This window comes from Colius striatus, chromosome 13 (assembly GCF_028858725.1).
Source record: "Colius striatus isolate bColStr4 chromosome 13, bColStr4.1.hap1, whole genome shotgun sequence".
Taxonomy (NCBI): Eukaryota; Metazoa; Chordata; class Aves; order Coliiformes; family Coliidae; genus Colius; species Colius striatus.
Genome location: NC_084771.1, coordinates 13,216,999 through 13,236,475, shown reverse-complemented (window position 1 = coordinate 13,236,475; position 19,477 = coordinate 13,216,999). Strand labels below are relative to the sequence as shown.

At 46.7% G+C, this 19,477-nt stretch overlaps 1 protein-coding gene across 1 annotated transcript in view; it reads left to right on the top strand.

The window, feature by feature from the left end:
* Positions 1–18,283: 18,283 nt before the first annotated feature.
* Positions 18,284–19,477, top strand: part of HS6ST2 (heparan sulfate 6-O-sulfotransferase 2) — a 130,716-nt gene continuing 129,522 nt past the window's right edge. The window contains exon 1 of the mRNA XM_062006545.1: positions 18,284–18,889. Within this exon, the coding sequence (XP_061862529.1) occupies positions 18,378–18,889 (512 nt within the window). The 5' untranslated portion in view covers positions 18,284–18,377. The remainder of the gene's footprint in view (positions 18,890–19,477) is intronic.

Genomic DNA, 19,477 nt, shown 5'->3' with positions numbered 1-19,477 from the left:
AAGCATTACATTTGCATGTTTGTTTTTGTTGTTGACCTCTCTCATTCCTGGTGTTAGACCAACACCAGCCTGCTGCTACCTTGCACTTGGCTGTGATGCTGCAGGGCCACTCCAGCTCAGATATTGAGAGCACCTGGATGTAAAGCACCAGTTTGGCCATATCTAGCCTCTGAGCAACACACAGCTTTGGTTCTCCCAGGGAACGGGGGTGGGATGAGGTTTAGCTGGAGAAGTACTCGGGGGTGTTTCTGTCCGTAGCAGCAGCAGCCCTCTGGAGCAGGTTCTTGGCATCCTTCCCGACTGCAGCCCGCGTTGGAGGGCTGGAAGATTTAATTCATAAAGCCTGTGGGTCCCTGAGGAATGGATGCTTAGGCTCATTGCAAAATGATAGATCAAGGTTTAACAAGGAAAACTGAGAACTGAGGCTGAACTGGTTTTGGAAATCTTTCAATGGCCCCCTTACTGAAAATTGTAGCTATCTTCTTGGTATTTCTTTCTCTTTTTTTAAAAATTAAATTAAATTTCACTTTAACTTGTATGATTTCCAGTTTTTATTTGGTCTCCTCTAGTTTCTGATTTACTTCAGCAATTATCTCTGAGTTGGACTACAGTGCTACAAACCTGAGGCGTTCTTCTGTCTGCTGAAAAGCCACTAAATCTTGGAAACTAACCATGAAATCTAAAAACAGAACAGAGACAATGGCTGGAGCAGCACTTCCTCAGAAAAGGAGTGGTGGAAACCTCAAATACATTGAGGTCTTTGCCTTTAAGATAGTTTGTGATCAAGGAGAGGGTATGGCATGAGATGCTGCCATCCTGCTAGCCTGGGCTCAGTGGTCACATACTGGCTGTTGGCACTGAGATTCAGCCTGTGCACTGATCTGCCCAGCAGAAGATGCCACCCTCTCTCTCCCTCTCTTTCCCTCTGTAAACTGGGAATAGAGACAGCACCTGCAAATCAAAGCCAGGCAGGGAACGTTTTCAGCAATACTTATTTTGAAGACCGCTACACAATGATCTCAGGGATCACATACTAAATGGCAAAGTGTTGTATATGACAAAGGGAACCTCTGGCTTGTAAAACAGCCCTTTTTGAAAGTGCCATGGGAACCTGTCAAGTGCTCATCCTTCCAAGGGCTCCTTGCAAAAACAATGTCTGTGAGGTAAGAAAGTGTGAAGGGGAAATAGTCTTCCCCTCCATATTTGCACACTGGTCTTTAGATTGCATCATATAAATCAGCCCCACTGACTAAACATGGAGTGTTCTGAAAGATTGTATTTGCTTTGGATCAGTTCACAACCAGATTGCTTTTATTTTATTTCATAAGAAGTTGAGATTGGAGATGTATGGCCATGTTACTCTTTATGTTTGCATCTGCCACCCTGGCAGGAGAAAAATGGTTGCTTGGGTTTTGCAAACGTTCTCCAGTTATTTTCCTAAAATGGTTTGGATGAAATACTGTTGGTTTGTACAATTAACTGAAATAATAAACTGGCAAGGGTTTGGTTTTGTTTTCTTTCAGAAGGAAAAGTATTTCAATAAGCTCAACACCCTGTAGTGCAGTTGGCATGAACTGTAATGCCATGATGGGGACAGTTTGGAGCGTATTACAGACAGCACCAGCCCCAGTGGTGGTCTGGGATGGAGAGACCTGAATTCCCAGTGCTCTGTCTCCCCTGTGGCCACAGGTTTCCATTCATCTCTCACAAAGGCAGTACTGCTGCTGGGATGGGATGTGATATCCCTACAGAAAGGAATGTTTCCAGGGAGGCAAAGGGAGAGGCAGAGGAGTGATACTTAAGGTGTGAGTCTTTCTAACATGCCAGACAAGCCAGCTTAGGTTTACCAGCATTATTATCTAGACAGACTGAAAACTTACTCCAGTGAGTGCCAAAGGACAAGCCCCTGATAAACAAGAGCAGAAAGAGGAGATGCTCCAGCTACTCACAGGCCAGAGAGCACTGTGGCAGCCCCAGTACGCTGGACCCAAAATTCTGGCTTTATGGTGGGCAGTTTGGTTCTCTCCTTAATCCTCTTTCAGCCCTTGAAGCAATTGGGTGATTTTATCACTCTCCTCAAGAGGCTTGGGTGCACTGGGCACTCTTGGGTCTGTTCCCAGGGGCATCTGCAGTCTCTGCATTGCAGCATCCACTGGTCCTGGGGACTAAACACAGGAATTGCCCTCTGACACACACAAACCTCTTCTGCTTCCATGTTTAATAAAAGAAAGCAAGCAACAGTTGAAGTAGCAAATGCAACAGACTACTAAAATAATCTACATTTGAGTCAGCTTTGGAAAAGATGTGTGGGGTTTTTAAATGCTTTTGAACCTGACGGTACCAATTTTTATCCCTGACCTCTTCAACAACCCTGCCCTCCTTCCCACCTCTCAGCATGCCCTGCCTGTGCTATAACCTCTGCTCCTCCATCCTGCATGAGTTGTGTATGCTTGGATAGTGGATCAATCACCATAATAGCTGTTGTCTTCGAGGTTTATTAATGCTTTCCAACTGAATTCCTGTTTTTCTGCTAACACCCCTACCCTAGTGGAACACTTTTCCAGACTCGCAATTATTCATGTGGCAAACTTGCCACCTGAATGCTGGTGTGTAATTAGTAAGCTTTGCCTCTGACTGGAAGCAAGATATTTTTAATTTCTGCAATAAACTTGAAGCTGGGATTATTTCACTGTAGGACTGCCTTCACTTCAAGCAATATTTAGGAAGGAAAAGCAGCTGGTGTGTGTGAAGGGAATCAGAGGGGCACAGGTGTTACCCATAGGGATTTGTTTGACCCCAGGGTTCATATTAGCAGGCTTGTCCCTGCACTGGGACTGAAAGGAGGAGGAGTCTGAAATGAAAAGGGGAAACAGAAATTGGGGGTTTGGCCTAGCTGAGGCTGGTAGGGGTGAGAAAAAGCTGTGTAGAAAGAGATAGATCACAGTGCAGAAGCAATGAAGCTCCTATGGGGCTTGTGCAGGTTGGGCTTGTTGCTGCTTCTTTGAGCAGCAGTGGGTTGAGCAAAGCCATGACAGAAATGCATCTGCAGCAGGGATGAGAAGTTTGGCTATGGAGAAAGACAGGCTGGGTTTATTTATGCTCCTCTTGTTTAAGCAAAGCTGCAGGTATCACTTCACTAGCCCAGCTAATAGCTGATATCTGTCCTCAGTTGTTCTCTTGAGCTTCTGGTAGACAGGCAATGCTGAGGACTAGATATAACTGCTGAGTACAGCTCTGTTTCCCTGTGGTAGAGATAGATATAGGGCTGTATATGGACTGAAGAGAGCATGTTGTCTTTTGCATTGTTATGCTTTGTCATTTCTGTGTATGTTATGTTTGGCAGATAGTGTAGTTAGCCAAGCTGGGAGCCATCTCTGCTTCAAAATAGCACAACTTGGCTCTGTTTATCCTTTGCTAACTCATTTTGGTGGAAGTCAGAATTTGAGAAGTTTAAAAACTAGAAAGAAGAATCTGATCAGTGTAAAGTATGGGTTTAGCTTGTGGCTTGCCTTTTTTTCCCCTTGCACTTACTTTATTGGCCCCCGGAGCCATAACAGAACTATTAATACAGTCAGTGTCAGTATTTTTATTCTGACTGTAAAAATACCCTGAACTACTTACTCTGAAGAAGCCAGCACCTCACTCAAATGCAGAATTGCTGGAGCCAACATGTTCCTTTTCCAGACAACTGAATATGGAGAAGAATACAAAACATGCTGAAAAATCAGGAGCTGTCGGTCATCCCTCAGCAGCTGTCAGCGTTGGAAAGGATGGATGCAGAAGTCAAACATGGCTATCTTCATCCAGTCACCTGTGTGCCTTGCTTAAAGGTAACTCCTCAGGAGGTGGGATGCAAACTTCTCTCTGGGATGTATCCTAAATGTCTGTGCTTCTGCTGTCGAGTGGATGTACTGTTCTGCTACAGGGTATTGCCAGCATAGGCTTGACAAGATACTGCGGCAGAGGGACAGGAGTCACATGAGCCCTCCCCGGGCCACTCACTAGCATTGGGACACCTTCAGCTGATGCAGGAGCTGGCTGCAAGGTTGTCCTTGGGGAGCCAGGCATTGCCAGCACTACAGTGAGTCCCTGCCTGCAGCTTCTGCAGGAGCTGTGTGTGCTGGGCCTGACCCACCCTGCATGAAGATTTAGGGGTTGCTGGCTTTGGGCCTTCAAAAGCAGGGCTGACACTGAGCCAGGTATGTTGTGGCAACCAAGGGGCTGCTGGCAATGGTTTCCACCTTTTTATCCCATGCACACATCATACCAGAAAGCTCTTGCAGAGCTGCAATGATTCTCAAGCACCCTTTTCCTCATCCATCTCCTTCACCATGAGCAATGCATGATAAATGCATTGCCCCAAATGCATGAATACAATCTGGACTGTTCCACAGTCAGAGCAAGCACCCATCCATCCACTGGAGTCACTTTAGACTGCTTTTATTCTATTTGTTTGATTATGCAGTTACAGCTCTCTTCAGACACAGTGCTAATTAACTAAATCCCATCCTAGCAAGTCCTGGCTCCTACATTTTCTCCAAGGTTTCCAGTCTAAAGAAGTGTAGCAGGTCATTTATCCCAGGGGGTTTAAATGGATGCTTTTCCATGATGGAGTTATAGGCAGAGGGACTCTTGAGTGCAGAGATGCATTCAAGTTTCTTATTCAGTGTGTAGCAGTAAAGTTTGTATAGATTTTAAATAATTCATCACTGTGTTTCAGTATATTTAGTCATTCAAATTGAGAATCTAGAATTTTGTGCTGCAGTGAGCTAGTGTGTGTCATTGTCAGAGGTTAGCTCTGCTGCCTGTGTCCATGCAGAGGAGTTCAGGCAAATTACATCGGAGGAAGTGACTGGCAGGAAAAGATACAGGAAAACCTGTGACACATAATAATGACGTGAGAGCCTCCAGGCAGCTGTGGGCTGGGTGATGCTGGTATGTGGTCCAGTAGGATACACACTGCTGAGGTGTTGGGAGACTTCATTAGAAATGAGCATTGCCTGGGATTGCAAGGTTAGAGCCATCTGCATGGTCTAGGTAAGATCTTCGGGTTTCAACTCCTGAGTTGCCAGCAGCTGTGGACTGTCTCTATCTGTTGCCCCCTGTTATGTACATGGATTGCAAACCACTGGAGGCAGTGAGATGCTCTTGTTCTTTGCTGTGTCCTAACTGTGACTAACACAAGCAGCACAGACACTTGTACCTGTCAGCAGATGCTGCGGTAGTGGTGGACTCTCAGTCACAGCTGGTAGAGAGCTGAGGCTTGGCAGATTCCCAAACCCCCTGCAGCAGTGTGGAGTCCCTCTGCAAAGGGGTGGTTTAGAAATATGGACCCATAACTTCCTTTTTATAGCTACATGGTTTCTGGAATGGATCTGCCTCTCTCCTTTTTGAAGCAAAGGAAGTCCTTGAGAAGGTGCTTCAGTAGTGATGAGCTGGAAGGGCTCTGCAGGCAGCCTCTCCCCGACAATAAGATCCACTCAGTGTGTCGAACCTTACCCCAGCTGCAAAGTAGGCTGGAGCCTTTTGTCCAAACAATAGTGTATTTATGAGAAATGCTGCTGTTCAGGAGGGGGTTGATTCTGCAAGGTCTCAACACCTCTTCACCTCAACAGGAGCAGGAAACGCTCAGCACCTCTCCCAGGACCTCAGCACATAGCACAGGGTTGAAACCTTTTGTCTCCTCCTTGTTTTTATGCATTACAGTCACATTATAAAGAAGTCCTGCAGAACATTCAATTACTTACTGCACAATTATAATCATATTTGTATACATATAAGTAGGTCACCAGTCTCTTAGGTTAATCAATTATAATGGCATTCACACCGGTTTCTTTCATAAATCACTGGCTTTTAGTGTATCCACTGAGATAATGGAGGAAAACCATCTAATTTTGAGCTAACAAGAATGAAATGTGAATGTGCATAATTTGTTCTTACAAAGTGTATCCAATGTTCTCTACATCTGTATTTATTTGTGCTGTTTCATGCTGCATATCATTTAAGTGGCAGAAACCACAGAGGTTGTTGCACTTAAAACTAAATGACCCAGAGTAATACAATTTATCTGCATTTATTTTACATTGTTCATCATGACAGATATTTTAATAACCCACTTCTGATGGCTGGTGCAGTGATTACCAATCACACTGAAATCTGAGCCCTGACAGCAACATTGTTTGGTGTGCTGCAAGAATATTTGGGAGAGCTGGTTTGCCATGTAAACTAAGCAGTTAAATGGAGAGGGAGGACTTTTACTCAAGCTGGAGGCTGTGAACACTTTAGGACATAGCTGGATGCCACCAAATAGCAAATATCTGCTGAGCCACTGATGCTGTAGCTGTTTTAATGCCTACTCAAACTGGAGTTTTCAGGCAACTCAGTAAATGGGATAAATCATAACTGGTTTCTCTTTTCTGCCCACTTGGGTGCCCCAGTGTTGCTGTCAAAGCTGTGAGGGAGGTCCCAGTGCCACCCTCACCCCTCTTGGTGAAGAATAATGGTGTTTCAGGGGACATGAGCAGCTTGTGAAGCTCAGACTGGACATCAGGGAAGACTTGCAAGAGAGCTGCATCCCTGGTCACCTCCTGGGGTTGTGGCATCTGTCTCCTGAGAGGTTTTCATGCCCTGACTAGACAAAGCCATGGCCAAGCTCATTTAGTGCTGACGATAACCCTGCATTGAGGGGAAAACTGGACGAGAGGCTCTGGAGGTCCCTTCCTACCAACACTGCTATGATCTCATGCTTCACTACATCTGAAATGATAGTCAAAAGGGGAGACACAATGAGGTGTGAACCCTTCCCTTGATAGCAAATACACATCATTTTTTGATTGTCAAGAAAGTGCAGATTAATCTGTCATCACCTTAGTGAGAGACATACCTATATGGGCACAGGAGGTGAAGGGTCTGCTATCAGCAGAGACCATGCCCTGCCATGCTCATGGCGTACACTCAGTGCAAACAATCTCAATGTCTGAGGGATGTGCTGGCTCAGCCTCCTTGCCTAGATGCAAACCACTGCTCTCCATCCTGCCCCTCACAGAGCAAATGTAATGCAAAACAGCTTTAGCTTTCTGTCTCCATGAACGTCTGCCTAAATGTCCCCTTGGCTGCCAGCCTGGAAAATGCCAGTGTTGGCGTGGTGGCAACGAAGGGACTGCATCCTGAATAAGACCAGTGTGCAAATGAAACCCAGAGAGGGCTGCTGGGACTCACCTTGTGCAGAGTTACTAACTAGTCTGCAAATTATTGGTTAGGAAATGGATTCTGCTGAAATGCTGTCTTTTGGAGCTGTGCAGCAATTTTATGCCAATTTCCAAACAAGACCTGAAAGTGCAGGTGAGCATCTGAGCTCAGCTTTATGAGATGGCAGCTCTTTGGGTCTTCCAGTAATACTGCCTGCCCAAATCAGCACTGCAAGCTGCAGGCTTGCTCTGGGCATGCTGCACCTTATGGCTTGCTTCATGCTGAGAGCTCCACATCCCCATACACTCAAATAGCTCTCTGCTAGCTAACAGGACTGCTGCCATATCGTTAATCCCAAAACAGCTCGTGAAGAGAAGCTGACAACAGAGCTGGGGGAAACTGCACCTTTTCTATACTCTCTTTTTTTAACCTTAGTTGTGACCTTCTACTAAAAATCTCCATATTTTCAGAAGAAGCTGCTACCTGAGAAATGAACAGTGCTTTCAAAACCTCTGGTGAAGGTTTTGGTGTGTTTCTTGCAGAAAAGCAAGAATTTTTATGCCTGGGTTGGTTTCTGCTATTATTATGGGAAAAAAAAATAGCAATTTTTATCCAAGCACTGCTTGCTGCATAGAGCTCTTTGGTTTTGATAAAAGGTTGCTTGCTTTTTCTTCGTCCCTTGAAGTGTTTTACTGATTAAAAAATACTCCAGCTACTGTGACTTGGTCAGCTGGAAAGTCTGGCTCATTATTAATGTAATTATTTATTGTTTTGTTTGTGGAAGCAGCAAGAGCTTTCGAGCCGTCCCTGGGCTCATCGGTCTTTGGAATTGTGTGGGTTTCTGTGCAGGTTTGGTGACTGTGTCTGGGACTGGTGATGTGCTGGGGTGAACAGGATGGGGGTGGCACTGTGTTGTTTGGTAAGCATCCTTTGTGCCCCACATACCTGGGCTATGGGAAGGGATTCCAGCACAGCCCTCCATGTCGGCTGTGCCACTACTCGGCTCTGCTCCAGGAAAGCCTTTGTGAGGATTTACGTGTGTCAGGCTCCTAATTTAGGAGGGAAATATGTCAGATCATAAATGTTCCGAGTGACTTACATTCACTGGTGTGGGTCCCTTAACCCCAGGAGCAGACAAATTGTGGTTTAACGTTTTATTTATGTTTTCAGGGAACTTAGTGTCTTTGGAAAGCACCAGGTCGATAGTGCTGGAGTGAAGTTGGCTCCCCGTGGGATGGATAACCTGTGGGAAGGGCTCTGCCAGAGCCCCAGGAGGCTCCTGGCTCTCACTCTGCACAAAGCACTGCAGGAGGTGTTGATAAGCAACTTATTTCATAAATTGTTTTATATCAGAGTAGATGGTTTTAATTCATTTCTATTTCAGTGAGAGTTTGGAAGTTCTACATGTCTGAAATGACAGCAGATGGCACAATAGAGGGTTTAGCTGAGTTTTAGGTATGCAGATGAGTTAAATTAATTAACAGTAATCTCTTTAAAATGTATGGCAGAGTAATAGCAGTCTAGTCTATAGAAGGATTCTTTGGGACTTAATAAAAGACCTGAGAGTAATTAATTACTCCATAACCTATGGGTAAGCAGATGATATTGGCCAGTCAGTGGGTAGTTTGGATTTGCCATTTTCTGAAAAGGATGCTTTGTGTTTGCTGCATGGAGTCAGGATGAGCTGGTGTCTGAGGTGTGGCTGTAGTCCCCAAAATTCCTGTTCAGATCACAGATGTAATCACCCAGGCTTCACTACAGGAAAACTATTATAGCATAAAGCATGTGGGCTCAGGGCAGATACAGCTGCAAGGGAAAAAAATGAGTATTCTGTTAAGGACTGATAGTTAGCTTATTACCTTATAAGTACCTGTCTAAGCTCTGTTCAATTAATAAAATGTGATTTGAAGCAAAAAAAAATAAAGATTAGTACTAACCAAACCACTGCACTATAAGCTCTTCTAATTATACAATAAGATAATGACCAGCAGATTAAAATTTTAATTAGCTTAATTTAGAAATTAAAAAAAGCATTCGATTTCCAGTTCTGGAACACCTAAACTGACCTCAAGGGGAGAGAGGAGGGGGTTCAAAAATCAGTTAAGCGTTGTATGTGTCCTCACATCTGCTGTTTTCTGCAAGATGTCAGCAAATCCCAGTGGGTTTGGGCACCTGGGTTTACTTGCGAGAGACTATGGGGGCAATGGGTGCAGGAGCAGCATACAGAGATGCTCTTGGTTTTCCCTAGCACTCATTGCTAGCCCCAGCTGCCTGCAGTCCCTCTGATTCCACTTTCATAAGACAGAAACATGCTGCCTACAAGAGGGTCTTCTGGAGGTTTTTGCTTTTCTCTTTCCTTTTCCCTGTTCATAGATTTAAAGGTGAAAATAAACCATTACATCCAACTAATCCTACATCCTGCATGACAAAGGCCATCCTGCCCATCTCCTGATTCCTCAATACCATGGTTGACCATGACTGTGTGATTATAGATCCTCCTGTAAATGCACTGAGGGCCACTGTGTGTTCCAGACATGGAGCAGGACCCCACTGGAAACATCCACTCTTGATTTAAAGGCTTTAAGCGATGGATGATTTATCACATCCCTTGTGAAACCACTCCAATGCATAATTCCACTTACAGTAAAATAAGTCATTGGGGCTGAAAGGATGGGGGGGGGCTGTAATGGGCAAAGTGCACAGTACACAGTTGTGTTTGGTATGAGGTAAGAAATCCAACAAATAGCTTTTATGTCTTTCAGGGAAGAAACAAAGACGTTTGAACCATTTGCACAACACAGAAGCTCTCCAGCTCACACCTTGAAAGGGATAGAGGTTTGCTGGGGAAGCTTTGAGGAGAGGCAATAATAAGAAAAGAGGGCTTTAAGATGCAAGGTCAAATGGGAAATTTTTATTGGAGGGGCTTGGCCAGCTCCTAGTCCCATGGGGCAAAAGAGGAGGAATTTGAACATAGTGGTTTTCATTTTGGAAGGTCAAAGTGATTCCATTGCAAAAGCAGCATAAGAGAAATACACTTATTCCTCTGTCACGGCTGTCAAAAAATGGAGGAGGGGAAGAAGTCCCAAACACTGCATTTCATCAGAGCCCCGAGGTAAAAATGATCTGCTGGCTTGAAATTTATCTTAATGAGCAAAATCCAGCCAATGGAACAGGGTGCAGATGAAAGTGACAGATGGGATCATTTAAAGTTTGATTCTTTGCGTGGAAGAAAATAATACTTTGGATAAGTTATTTTTCTTCTGGTTGTTAGTGTTCTGCATAGTGTCACAGCCTCCCACTGGCAGTCCCAGGTCTCTGGCAGATTAATTTATCCAAAGTCTTTCAAATTCAGAGTCAGAGGGGGCTCCTGGAACTCCTCAGCTCACGTAAACCCATGGAGTTGGTTCAACAGCCTGTGGCAAGTGGAGACAGACTCCTTGGCCAAGAGATTTTTGCTAGTTAGGGACTGCAAGCAAGGATATGATGGAGTTTATAACCCAATGTGTGCTTTGATCTTCTAGTTAGTGGAGAGTGATGGTAGATTGCTCCCAAAAATGTGTGAAGGCACAGATCTGTTGGGGAAATGCATTTTGGTGAAAGTCCCATGAGGCAGGGTGTGTAATCCTGGGTTGGCCAGTCTCAAGGAGAACCTGTCCTGCATCAAAGTTCCCGTGCAGGGATGGTTGCAGCTGACTGTTTGGGAACTCCATCTCTGAGGCTGGAACCTGAGTCTGAAGCTGTCCAGGATCAACACTCTAAAAATATGAGCAGGCATCAATCAGGTAGGTTGGAAGAGTGTATAGAAATGTATCAATTTGTTCCTGAGTATTTTCAGACACAAACAACTGCAGGAATTTACCACTGCTATAATAAAGATACCGCTTGGGACCTAGACAGGTCCATAAAAGCTCTGTGCAGCAGGAAGATGCATTTACTTGTAGGAGATCTGCTGCATTTTGATGCTCAGAGGTGCTGTCATACACCCCTTAGTGTCTAGGGCCCTGTTGTTATGTATTGCTTATCTTTAATGGGGAAAGATGAGCAGGAAAAGGAGTGGAATCAGCTCCATGTGTTAAAACAGCAGCTGTCTACCATCTATTTTTGCTACAGTAATATAGTGCATACACAACATTTGTGTATAACACAAACAGCAGTGGACCCTGCCACCTGGATCAGAGCAGGAACAGAAACATTAACCCTCTCTCCTCTGCCCACTTATTTTCTGATTGGATTGATTAGCAGTTAAAAAAGGTCCAAGACGAAGAGATTATTTGTCAGCTTCTCTTATTTAAGCAGTGTTGGACTCTATTTTACAGCCTACATGGCAAATGTTTGACTCTGCAGCCCTCAGCCTGGAAGATGAAGAGCTGACATTGGCATCAGATGGGCGAGGGGAGGCTGTCGCTGTGGTGAGGCAGCTGCTGGTCCCCAGCCACCCCTTCCAGGGGCCTGCAGCATCCCAAACCTCCTCCAAAGTGCAAAGCCTCCTGGGATGCTTGCAGCATGGAGCAAGTACCTTCACATCCACCTCTCCTGTCCCAGGCAAGGACAAATCCCGCCAGGGGATACTAACTGCACTGTGCTCCCTGACACACAGCTGTGCCCGCTGGGAAGAGAAGAAAGGGATTGCAAGGAATTTCTTCGGATGTATTCCAGCAGAGGATTAAAATAGCTGCTACTATTTTCATCTGGGGAAGTGGCAGCAAAGGCACATGCAGGACTGGCAGCATCTCCCACAAAGCAGGATTGAAAGAGCAGCCCTGAGCCTTTAGTAATGCAAATACAGGGCTGGCCAGAATGCTCTGGGAAAGTCTGGCCCCAGGCCAAGTGACCCTGTGGCTGGAAATGAGGATCAGGAAGTATAAATTCATGCTGGTTTTCTTTTAGTTATTGCAAAGGGTTGTACTGCTATAAACCCAAAGTGTTTTCAGGAAACAATAACAAATTGCTGTGCTCAATATGCTCTGTTTGCATCCAGATCAGCTGGGGATTGCCTACCTAATGCTGTTGTGGTGATATCTAGATTTTACATTGTCAATTTTTGTTTTCACATTCCAGAAGTTTCAGTGTAATGTAACACAAATATTCAACTTCCCTGTGGGCTTGTGGCAGCAGCAGAAGGGGCTACAGAGAAAGGTGAGCTTTTTCTTTCTCTTTTTTTAGGAGTCCTTTTATGCCTATGTGGAAAATGAAATTCTTGCTAAAAAGCAAAGAGAGGTAAAAACCTCATTTTTATTTTGTGGCAGGATGTTTGCTGTAGGCCTTTTGCAACTGGCAGAACTCAATATGAAGTAAAGGAAAGAAAATTTCTCTTCACATCCTCAGAAACCGTGAATTATTTATTTGCTATCTCTGGTAAATCTGCTTTTGCAAAATCTCGCTGTGAAACGAGTGTTTCTTTGTTTCACTGGACTATGAAATCACTCCCTAAAGATTCATCATCAGCCCTACTCCTCCAGAGGCTCCAGGAAGATGCTGGCCTCAAAGCTTCCTTTTTTTTAACTTGGTAATGTTTGGGGTTCTTTTTTGCTTCACCTTCGTTTATTCTTCATTTGATAAATTAGGTAATTGTAGCAACTCCTCTGTGGAAATTTAAGACCTCTTGCTGCAATTATTCTTCTGCTCCTGTATCTGATCCCCCCTCACATAGGTTAATCCTATGAGACCGTGTTGCCTGAATTCAGCATCAATTTCAACAAGCAAATATTTATACAGCATCTGAGGTGCAGTCTCTTCACAGAATGACACCAAATTAAGTTAAATCGATACTAACTAGGATTGAAGAGTATCCAGGCAAATCAGTGGTACCAGTTTAACTAAATCTGTTTCAGAACCAGTGTAATCAAACTGGAGTAATTTCACTACAAAGGGCAAATACCACCTTTCAGATTTCTTGGATACCTTTGGAGCAAATCCCACTGTATTTACTCCACACAGGTCTACCTATTGAGGTAGCATTAGGCAGTACTGTGTCCCTTCCTGCTGTTCCTTTCAGGGCCACGTGAAAAGATTTCTTCTTTGGTTTTAGGAACAGGCAACAAGTATTTCTATGTATCTTTTAACAGCCTTTCTCTCTGGTGTGAAACCACTGCTGCAGATCACTGTACGTTATTTGAGTTAGTCTCCCACCTACCTTAATAGAACAAATGTTCCAGGTTTTGTTCTAGAGTAGGCCAGATACGCCAGGTTTGGATTAGATATCTTGGAAGCCAGCACAAAATGTCTATTGTACCATATGGCCTGCAACCCTGGGCTTCAATAGTTCAGCCCCTTCCTAATTCCTTCTAATCTACTCATAAGCACCTCCAAAAGGGTGCTTCACACACCTCACCAGTAATCTCTTGCAATGCCTGGTTGCTCTTTGGCTCTAATGCCAGATGGTGTTAATATACCCATCACTGTAATTACTCAGACAAGCAAACAGTGGCAGGAGCAGTCCCAACTTCTGGCTTTTCCCACCAATTCAGAGGCATACTTGAAAGAGCCCTTTCATCCCCATGGATCCTGTTCCCTGGACTTGTCCCAGGTTGTCCTCATCAAGAAGGAATTTGATGTTTCAGCAGTTTCTCAGCCAATTTCATGCTGGGATAAAAATGGGTGGTGATAGGACAGTATCATTTATTCACTCTCTGACTGTTGCCCAGAATCTTGGTACCCATGCCGGTCCCACATCAGATCCTCCTATAAAACCTTTCACAGGACCAAGATCTATGTGTGAAGTGGAAATACTGTTGATATCTTGTAACTTGAAATCTAGCCTGCCTTTCGTCTGGCTCCAACTGATGCATAGACTCCAAGATTCGCTGCAATGAACAGCCTGAATGAGTGATTTCTGATGCCATGTGTTGGGAAAGAAGCACTTCTAAAAGCTTCTTGCACCCAGCAAGTACTGTGCAAATACCTCCCACCAAATCCTTCTTCTCATGTGTGATTTCTACAAAATTTATTTAGTGATCAGTCAGCAACAAAATGAAGCTATAACGGATTATCTTGCAATTACCTTGTAAGGCGAGTCCCTTGAGTTTCCAGCTCTTTGGCTCAAGATTTTAAAGGCTGCTTGGTTCCCCACACACCCAAAGAATTTTAGGCAGTGTTTGTATTCAGGAAGGCAAGATCTAGAAGTAGAGATAACTGCTAGATCAGTTCAACAGCTGGAAAAAAACATATGGGTGCTTTTGGACACGTCGGGCCCTCCCGAGACCCATCATGTGAAACAGAGTGACACGTTATGCTCTCATGGAGTGTGCTCGGTTTTGGAATGAGTGCTGGTGATGTCACAGTGACAAGAAGCACGGCTTTGATGCTCACATTACAAAGAAGACGCAAACCTGTATTATTCCTTTGATTAGCTACTCTGATATGTCAAGTCAATGAATAATCAAGCCTCATTTTCTAATTAGTTTTACTCATCACCCTGCTGCTCCATGCCTTTGCTCATTTGCATACCCCTTTCCTAGATAAGGGCTTTATTCTATGAGGTGCTATCAGAGCTTCTGTCCCTCTCCCAGCACAGCATTGCTTTGGTCCTTTGCTGGCTGTTTCCTTGGTCTCAGGCCTGCTGCTTCTCCCGTGCAAAAGCTATTTTATTGCTCTGTGCTTTTTCACTCTTTCTAAGTCCTGAATCCTCAGGGAACAGAGTGCTGCCTTTATGTTGTCTGTACCCCAGTGGTATCTTTTGACTGCATAATCCAGTTTTATCCAGCCTCAACTGAAAAATAAAACTACCAAAAGTATTTGGCTTGCACATGTCTTACAGAAGCGGTGGGGGAAGAGATCCTTCTTGGGCAGTGCAGGACAAGGCTGAAGCATTTGCTCTATTGCTTGTTTTGAGGACCCATGATAAGAGTGGTTTTGAATACCCTGGCTGCAAACCTGTCCAGCTATCATCTGCTCCAGCTGAGACAAGTCCATAAAAGAAAGCTGCAGCAGTTGGGCTGGTGACAGTTGTGTTTGTTATTTTTAAAAAATATGCTGTTTTCATGACACAGGAGGCTTTTCTGTAGCTATTGCATTTCTCTTCTCCCCCTTCTTGCACAGCTACTGTAAGAAGAATCACATCACATTACAAGGAGATTTAACAAAGCAAAGTTAATGACTCGTTTGCATTTCTTTTAATCAAGTTATTCTAATTGTGCTATTGAGCAAATATAGTTTCCTTTCTGATTTGAAAAAGAACTCATCCTCTCAGCAGCTGCAGTGCCCCAGCAGTCAGGGTTACCCCAGCCTGGTCCTGGTTCTCTGCCCAAGGGGGTTCATAGCTGCCTGCACCCATGCCTGTACCTCTGTGGAACAGTGGATGCCAGGAGCTATTCTAGTTGAACTGACATGAAACCTGGAGGCATTACTGCCTAATAAAGCTCAGATCTACACACCGACAGCTCGCTTTCCTCAAAGCTGATGTGTGTTTCCTTTTTGTTAGGGCCAAGCAGTCACCATTTGCCAGCCAAATGCAGAGGTGAAATTCAGATGTTGTGGAAACAGAAGTCTTCAGAAAATACACAGAGATGCAATGACCAGTCCCACACAAAGAGCTAACAAGTTTCCTAAAGCTGCAAAAATCAATTTAGGGCTTGAGGCGTGAGGTGTTGTATTGATCTGTCTCTGGGCAAATACCTGGTGCCTTTGCACACAAACACTCACCTTTCTGAACATTTCTGTGGATAAATAACAGGGGGTCAGCTCAAGACAAGATTCTGCACCAGCTCAACTTGACCATGTGGTTGCATCCACAGTAGCAAGAAAGGGCTGGGAGTGGAGGTGCTGGGAAGGGCACAAGGACCAGTCAGCAGGAGAGAGCGCTTGACGGGTGGAGAGGAGAAGGGCAGTGGCTGTACAGCCATGGATGCACATGCAGGCAGAAGAGACACAGCACAAGCACATGGAGGTGGGGAGAATACCTCTGTGTCAGCAGAGAAGCGTGGTGTGTGGGGACAGGGGCCATGTGTTTGGGGTTGCTGAGGACTGCACATGCTGGGAAGAAGGCTGAGATCTTTATGTTTTTCTGATAGTGTTACAAGGCTTGTGCTGTTTTTGCTTGGCCCCTTAACTTAAACTAGCTGCCATGCCAGCCCTCAAAACTTGCCCACCTGCAAAACCTTAACAGCTCTGTTGTGTCCTATTTTTATCTGAATTGGAGCAATTTTAATTTCTTTAGTGCCTAAGCAAATGTTTCGTGTCCCTGGATCAAAGCTGGGGGAGCATCATTTACATACTGCGGGTGAGAAGGCAGCAGACTGGAGACCATCACTCATCAGTGAAAGGATGATCATTGTTTGTTTAGCCCGTTCCAAAATAATGGCTCTGCTGGGAACACCAACACAGTGTGCATCATATCTTTTATAGTATATATTCATTTAGTGTAGACATTAGGCCATCATTATTCTCTCCTTTTAATTCTCACGTATTAGCATTCAGGATGGGTTTTAACCCAGTACACATCTTTGTTATTTCATAATGTAAAATAAATAAAGCTGGAGGCAACCATTTGGTTTGTTGGGTTTTTTTTTTTCATGTATAAATGACTGTGAGAGACTGATGGATATAAAGCACAGAAACATCTTTATAATTTTAAGGCTTGAATTTCAGATCACAGCGTTTTCGTTAAATGGTGCAATCCATTCATTTTGGAGATAGAGGTATAAACAGAAGCAAATTAAGTCAGTAGTTCTCATGCCTAGAATCTTTGTGATAAAATTGCCTATTATTGGAAGTGTAAATTTAAAAAAAATATTATAGACAACTGGGGGGAAAAAAAGGAAAGATAGGTATAGGTTGTTCAAGGATGAAAACCATAAAGACATCCCCTCCAACCACGGCATGTACCTGGTGAAATTACTTAAAGTGAATTCAAGAGGAGATAGGGTTCTTTTTTTTTTTCTTTTTATGATGGATAAATATATGAGAGAGTGTTTTCAAATTATTTTCTTTGCTATCTGCCACACATGTTAGAAAATTCAGCTCTTGGCTGATTGGACAGGCAAAAAAATGGAAGCATCAGAAGCGACAGGAGGGTGAAAGCTGAGGTGCTGTGATGGGGATGATTCTTCCCTCCACCTGCTCAGTGCAGGAAGGAGAAGCTTGGACTTTTCCAGCCCTGCCTGAAATCATGGGTTAGTGAAAGAGCATTGCAAGATACAGCTCATCAGCATATCTTCAGCTGAGTGCACCAACTAATCACTGGGGCATGTCAGTTAACGTAAGAGTGGCCAAACCCCAGGTCCTGCCCCAGTTGCTTTTCCTTGGAAGGACAGAAGGACAGCAAGATGGGTCAGTGACCCTGCAGAATGGCACGTGGTGAGTAGGGTCTTTGCAGCCACGCTCACGTCAGAACTGGGGTGAGCACCTGTGTGCTCCCACCCTCTGGGTCTCATTTATAGCTCCAGCCCTCATTGGAGCTGGAAGGCTGGACAGAATCTGCATGTAAATATACACAGGACTTTAATCAGAGAGAAATCCACAGGGCACTGGTTATTGTTGTTTTATTTACAGAACACTCTCCTTGTGCGGAGGTGTTTCAAAATGTGCTGACAGAGATAACACATATATTTGCCACCTGAAACCACTCGGGGCGTCAATGAAAACAGCGAATGGCCTCGTTCCCCCGCCAAACCCCGTCTGTCGGTGCGAGGTGTGGAGAGAAAGCCGAGCCCTGCGCACCGCGGGGTGTACGGGGGACGCGGCTGGACCGTGGCACAGCGGCCCTGCAGCCGCCGGGGGAAGCTCGGGGGTTAGGAACGGTCACACAGCCACGCACGGGCTTCTGCGGGCACGGGACTCTTCAGTCTCCCGCGCCGTCCGGCACCGTGGCAAGAGCGCAGAGCGTCCCGCTGCGCGCCGCTGTCAGAGGCCGCGCTCAGAGGGCAGCGTGCCCGGTGCCCGGCTACAGCTGCGGCGCGGCTCAGCAGCCCGCACCCCGCGGCGGCGCCGGTGCCGGTCTGTGCCGGAGCTGCCCCGTCCCGCAGCGTCCCGCCCCGCCCCCAGCGGAGGGGGCGTGGCCACGGGAGAGGGCGTGGCCGGGGCGGGGCGAGGGCGGGCACGCGGAGGGGCGGCGGCGCGGGGGCTGCTGGGAAGGGCCGGCGGCGGCGGCGGCGGGGCGATGGCGGCGGCGCGCGGCCGGGGAGGCCCCCCGCGGTGGCGGCGGCGGCTGTGGCTGTGAGCGGCGGCGGCGATGCGCGGCGTTCCCGGCCACGATGGAGGACCGGTCTCACAAAGTGCTGCTGGCGCTGGTGATGCTCTTCCTCTTTGCTGTGATCGTGCTGCAGTACGTCTGCCCGGGCACCGAGTGCCAGCTCCTGCGGCTCCGCGCCCTCAGCCCCGCCGCTGTCGCCGACCCGTACCGGGCGGAGGACGAGACGCCGGCGCGTTTCGTTCCGCGTTTCAATTTCTCCGCGGACGACTTGCTGCGGCGGGTGGACTTCAACATCAAGGGCGACGACCTGATCGTCTTCCTGCACATCCAGAAGACGGGCGGTACCACCTTCGGCCGGCACCTGGTCCGCAACATCCAGCTGGAGCAGCCCTGCGAGTGCCGCGCCGGGCAGAAGAAGTGCACCTGCCACCGGCCCGGCAAGCGGGAGACCTGGCTCTTCTCCCGCTTCTCCACCGGCTGGAGCTGCGGGCTGCACGCCGACTGGACAGAGCTCACCAACTGCGTTCCCTCCGTGGTGGACAGCAAGAAGGAGGTGCGGCTCCGGCCCTCCAGGTGAGGCCGTGCGGGGGCTGCGGGCCTTCCCTCCGGAGGGGCTTCCCGTGGACCCGGGCTGGCGGCGGGGCGGCGGGATGGGCGATGGACCCGACGGGCGGGGATGCTGCCGCGGCGGCGGCGTGTTGTGAGCTCCGTGGGTACCGAGCACCCCGGCGCCGAGTAGGTTGTAAACCGGGGTGCAGCGAGGGCTGCTGGAGCCAAACCGGCCCGGGGCTGCCGTGGTGGGCGGTGGCGTGCCTTGAGCTCAGCGGAGCAAACAAAACCTGGCTCCCTCTGCTCTGCTGCAAGTTAAGTGTTTGAAATGATGTTACTCAGGCTGTCGCGATTGTCACTACTGGCGAGGAAAGCTCAGGAGTTGAGAGCCCGGTTCCTGGAAGCTGCGAGCATCGAGAGGGGTGCCACATGAACAGGCCTGGCAGTCCCACGGCTCTGGGACCTCCCCGGTGGGCTCTGCCACGGCCCACACCGAGGCCAGAGGCCTCCGGCCGCCTGCCATCTGCCCCAGTGCTCGTTCATCCCTGGCACATCACCTCGCTCTGCTAAGCTCCCCGGGTACCCATGTTGTAGCTCTTGTCTATGCGAGGA